The 6,005-nt window shown below is 40.6% G+C and overlaps 1 protein-coding gene across 1 annotated transcript in view; it reads right to left on the bottom strand.

The window, feature by feature from the left end:
- UTRN (utrophin) overlaps positions 1-6,005 on the bottom strand; it is a 731,009-nt gene that overhangs the window by 540,155 nt on the left and 184,849 nt on the right. Inside the window, 3 exon segments of the mRNA XM_042782042.1 lie at positions 1,520-1,612; positions 1,955-2,032; positions 3,595-3,687. Of these exon segments, the coding sequence (XP_042637976.1) occupies positions 1,520-1,612; positions 1,955-2,032; positions 3,595-3,687 (264 nt within the window).

Genomic DNA, 6,005 nt, shown 5'->3' with positions numbered 1-6,005 from the left:
GAAGAGAAATTTTGACTGATAGCAAATCAAAGAATAAAGTGACTTTCAGATGGCAAGAACAGTTATCATCTACAACTAACATATTTTGATTAATACTCAAAAGTAGCACATACCTTTTAAGGAAGTACTCCAAGAATGGTGCAGACATATCCAAAAAAAGAAAACCGACCACAGGAGCCACCTTAAAGGAGCTCCTACTGGCAAAATCTAAGGTAACTTGAGAATTAAAATAAATGACAACTGTCAAAGATTGTAACTTATTAAGGAAGTCTACACTGAAATATATAGATGGACGGACAGATGGAAGGAGGGAGGGAAGAGGGAGGGATGGATGGATAGATAGACAGGCAGATAGATATGTAGGTTCATAAGTAGGTAGGTAGGTAGATGAGGCAGATAAACAAGAGACAAAGAAAAGCTCTTCCTTACAAGTAGAAAGTCAAATAATGAATGTAGAAAGAATGGTGAAATCAGAAAATCACTATTTGCCAAGCACAGACTAACTGATCCAAGTGAGAATTTTGAACGGATGTTAAAACTAATAAAGTTTGTTAAGTAATTGCGTAGTTACACAATCTCAAAATATATCCCCAAAAGATAGTGTTTAATAACAAATGGTCATCAGTTTACAGGGCAAGCCTGCTGATGACACTTCAGGCAAATGATAAAAGTTAACACCGTCAGAAACAGAACTCAGGGGCAGACATGCCTCCAGATATGATGCACTGAGAAGAACACCACATCACTACTGCGGAATCTCTGCCAAACCTAATTAGCCTGAACCTAATCATCACCCAGACCCACACTGAGGGACTAGAAAAGAACTAGCTTTCAGTTAATTATCTTTTTAAAAATGTCAGTATCATGAAATAACACCAATAACAAAAAAAAAAAAAAAAAAAAAAAACCACACTCAGGAACTGTTCCAGATTAAAGAGGACTCAAGAGACATGAGGAATGAATGTAATGCATGTTTGTGGGTTTTCTTTTGCTGTGAAGGGCATTATGGGACAACTGACAGAGTCCCCATAACATCTGTAGATTATATAACTGTATTGTTTCAGTGTTATTTTCCTGATTATGATGGTATGTATTTCATGTTATCATTATATAACATAATAGTTGTCACTTTTTCTAAAAATCCATTAGAATATATCCTCTTACATATTAGAATACACATTTTATTTTATATTAGTGTTCTATTGTGATTACACAAAAAAAAAATTTTAGGAGAATTCCTTATTTTCAGCAAATACACACTGAAGTATTGGGGCCGAGAGAGAGAAGAGAAAAGAGAGAGAAAGAACAAATAAATATACGAAACTGTTAACTTTTGGGGAACCTGAGTGATTACTCTTGTAATTTTTTAATGCACCTAAAATTATGTCAATTGTTTTAGATTGTATATATTTTTAAAGAATGCATTTGCCTATGCCAGGAAATTAGAGCAGTCTGTCAGTCTTCTCCACTCCAAGTGACAGTTTCGGTTTCTGTCTGAAAGTGACTCTAAGTGCCCCACCTGCCAGTGTAAGATGATACTCCACAGTAGTCCCAGAGTCAGCTTGTGATTCCCGTCCACAATGTCCGTCCCTCCGATATTTACTAACTCCACCTATTAGGATGAAAGAGAAACTTGTAAGACCCTCTTCCTACAGAAGATAAGCTTTTCATTTCAGCAGGCTAGCCACCTACTCAAGTGAATGATAAGAGATATTTCAGTTCCGAGAATTCAGGTAAAACTTAATCTTGGAAATATATTATTTCTATAACAGATCAATAAAGTAATCAGCCAAAGCACATAAGTATGTATACTTCCCATCACAGAAAAGGTTCAATACATAAGAGAAATGTTTCTAAAAATCACTTGATGCCTGTGCACAGAGCAAGTGGCTGGTGTCAAACTAAATAATGTCCATGACACAGCAAAAGCCCAAAAGTCACATCACAAACTTACACTGTTCTGATGTAAAACCTGCAGCACTCTGTTGACATTATTTAAAGCATGCACCCTTGTGGAGCCACGTTCCTTTGGCTGTAAAATAAGACACAAAAACAAGTAAAATAGATGTTCCCTCCACGAGCCTGATAAACTCTGACCCTGAGATGTAAACAAACAGCAAGGTCAGAGGGCAGCACCTCACTGTGCCAGGCACCCTGGCTGATTTCTCAAGCCACCTTGAAGGGTGGTGTTTACAAATTCCCCAACTTACGGCATGTTAAGAGAGTGGTTCCCTAATGTGCCTGAAGGCCCTGGTGGTGGGCTCAAAAAGTTAAATGCCTTTACGAACAAAACGTTTGGCTGTACAAACCTACCCAGAAGCATCTCTATGAAAAGCGCATAGCCACGAAAACCCGGAAACACAGGGGTAAACATGGGCCAGAATAAACTCCACAGCAGCTGGTCTGCTGTGTTTGGTAACACTGGAATCCTCTATGGAGCAACAAAAATACAGATGCTTGTGTTCCATCCCACCCCAGAAAGAAAGTGATTTAAGTGGTCTGGGGTGTGGTCTGGCCTTTGTAATGCTTTAAAGATTTCCGGTGCCTCTAACATCATACCCGTCTGGAAGGCACCGCTTTAGGAACACAGCTGCTTTTATCTAAATTGTTCTTGATGCAGAAAATGTCACCCACATGGCGCACTAGTGGGGACAAAGGAGGGAGGGTTCAGCGGCCTATCCTGGTTCCAGTATCCCAGGCATGCTGGGGCCCACAGGGCAGGGCAGGAATTGCCACCTTGGAAAAGGTGATCTCGCAGCTTCTCTGACCCTCACTCGCCAGAGAACCTATCTGAGAAAGAGATCAGTGTCTCCAGTAGGTGCTACCCACCATCTGGAACAAACAGGAGAGCATAACACCCCACACTGTGTCCAGAAAGGAATTCATCTTTCAGAGTGCATCTCTCTACACCTTTTATATTAATTCAGCCTCTGAAGGTGTATCTCTGTGTGAGTGTAAAAGTACCTTACACATTAAGTCACAGAGTTGAATTTGATGAAGAACACAAAAATAATACCAAAAACCTGAAGAGAAATAAATGTCATAGTTTCAAGCAATTTTTTTTCTTTTCGTATTTATTAAATAATGTTTAAGTGCTGTTGTCTCTGTACTCCTCTCTGTGGTTCAAAATGTTATGCCCCTTTCACTTACCTATTCTTTTTTCTGTTGTTTCCCAGTCTGGGCTGTCTCAGAGAAATAAAGATTTAAAGTAATTTTCTCTTCGATTAAAATAGGGGCCCCAAGAAAGCCTAACTATTGCTCTATCAAAGAAACCAAAGTTATGCCGAGTCAACTGCGACACACAGTGACCCCATTGGGTTTCCAAGGCCATAAATCTTTATGGAAGGAGACTGTCTCATCTTTCTTCCGCTGAGTGGCAGGTAGGTTCAACTCACTGACCCTTTGGTTAGCAGCCAAATTCCTGAACACCTACACCTCCAGAGCCCCTTCATTATCGAAGAACTGGTTAAAAATGTGTCTTTTCAATTTTCCTATTCCAGTTTTTATATTTTAAGTGCCCACAGGAGGTCTTCAAGTATCGGTAATGACTAGCAGCAATCTGCTAGCCTAGTTCTTAAAGATGACTCTTCTCACCAGGGAGGTTCCTGTGAGGCCTTCCAGAAGATCCAACAGCTTCCGTCCATCTTTGAGGTCTGTGAACATATCACTGATGGGTGGCTTTCCACTCTATAAAAGAAAAAGTAAAATACGGGTTACTTCAGCAAAAATGCCAAATATAACTGGCAACTAAATGAGCGGTTTTATTTTTTCCTATTAAGAAGTTCTGGATGACCTGCAGATCATTCAAGTTTCCTTGTACAGGAAGAACAAGAATTCTGGAGTCCTCCAATTTTGTTTTAAGCTGAAAAGCATACTTTGCATGATTTCTGAGAATAGGAGCAAAAAGAGCTATAGGTAACATTAATATGCCTTCACAGTGGTATATGTCAGTGAGAAAGGAATGCTGAAGAGATGCATTAAAAACATACAAGTGAGCACACAGCCACTGGGTGCAGAGGCCACCACCGCGCGTGGGTTCTGTCCTGTCATGGCACTTGATAGTACGACAGTGTCTCTCTGAGTCACCATTACGGGGGCAAATCATTTTGTCATCAAGTTCAGCTCTCAAGTGCTAAGTTGATTTCTAGCCATTTATTTCTTAATGATTAAGATACTTTTGGCTGAAATTCTAAATTCAGTACAACTCCGGTACGTTGACAGTCAAGGCTTATAAAAACCAAAACCACGCCCATTGCTGTCGAGTTGATTTCAATTCACAGTGGCCCTACAGGACAGAGTAGAACATCCCCATAGCGTTTCCAAAGCTGTAATCTTTAGGAGGCAGACTGCCATATTCTCCCGTGGAGCCGCTGGTGGGTTTGAACTGCCAAAACCCCAGGTAGCAGTCAAGAGCTCTAACCACTGTACTACCAGGGCTCCTTACAAGGTTCATAGAACTCCTAAATTCGTGTGCCTGACTGAGGAATAGCATCAACACCACTGACAAACACCCTCTGGTGTCAGAGGTCAGAAATCCCAGACATTTCAGTTCAGCAGATCCTCGTCAGTCACATGTGCTAAAGCAGATTCTGTCCAAGAGGGTAATCACTGCACAGTCAGGAAGCCTCGCTTTTCATACCAGTTCAACTGCCAACTAGTTAGGGAGCCTGGCTCAGCCACCTAACCTCTCTCTGAATCACGTTATTGTGAAGATAAAATATTATGTGAAAACATCCTCAAGACAATAAAGCACAAGGTTTGCAATCAGCTGCTAATCTAAAGGTTGGTGGTTTAAACCCTCCCAGCTGCTCCATGGATAAAAGGCCTGGTGAACTGCTTCAGTGAAGATGAAAGCCAAGAAAACCCTGTGAAACTGTTCTACTCTGTGACACTCTGTGGAGTCGTCACAAGTCAGGGGCCAACTGAATGCAGCTAACAACAACAAGACTGTGAAAACTACACAGATGAATAGCTCCAGTTCCTGGCATTAATAAAGAAACTATTTCATAAATAATAATAATTTTATCTTCTTCAGTTTTCACTTTAAATACAAATATATAACCAAAAACACTGCCATTGAGTCAATTTTGACTCACAGAGACCCTAGAGGACCGAATAGGGTTTCCAAGGCTATAAATCTTTATGAGAGCAAACTGTCTCATCCTTCTCTCATGCAGCGAGTGGTGGATTTGCACTTCTGACCTTTTGGTTACCAGCAGAATGCTTTAACCTCTTTGCACCAGAGCTATGTATCATATGAAACTAAATTTTATTCTGAGCTTGAAACAGAAAAGAGTAAGGAAGGCATCCAGTAATTTCCTAAAACTTTGCATTATCCTTTTCTGATTTCTTACCTGTTTTTAGTTCAGTATAATATTCAGTCAACTAATGATTTCTGCCTTGTACCTTTTCCACAGTTCATATCCTATACATGAGAGAAAGTACGGGAACATTTCCACCAAAGAATCAGTGAAGGGTAAACTAGGACTTATTTGAATCTAACACAAAGCTGCTACTCTATTCCCAGCTGTCATTTTCATGAGCAGTCATGATGTCAGGGACACACAGATTATCTCGTTCACAATAACACATTCACATGGCGCAGGAGACACATTCCAGAAGCAGAACTTCAGGAAGCAGAGCGAGGAGAAATTTCCCACACATTAAAGACTTCCTATTAAAGCCAAAGGCAGACGGGCCCCTCACCTGGCTACCTCTGATCCTCCTCCTCTTCCCTCAACCCACCAATACAGAGCAGCAAATCTGCCACCAAATAACCAAATTCCCTTTCTTTTTTTTTGAACCAAGAGTGTCAAAATGAGGCCCTTTATTTCTGAACTGTCAACACTACACTAATAAGGTCACTTTGGGTTACAGGCACATTACCAAGCATCAGAGGAAAAGCAGGTGGGTAGGAGAAAAGAGAACAGCTACAATCAATGACTCCTCTTCCTTATGGAGAGGAGAACCGGCCACAGAACAGAATCTCATTTGTCTTGCTGTGC

Source organism: Orycteropus afer, unplaced genomic scaffold (genome assembly GCF_000298275.1).
Source record: "Orycteropus afer afer isolate SDZICR_OR568_19922 unplaced genomic scaffold, OryAfe1.0 scaffold00226, whole genome shotgun sequence".
NCBI lineage: Eukaryota > Metazoa > Chordata > Mammalia > Tubulidentata > Orycteropodidae > Orycteropus > Orycteropus afer.
This window is presented reverse-complemented; position numbering and strand designations above follow the sequence as displayed.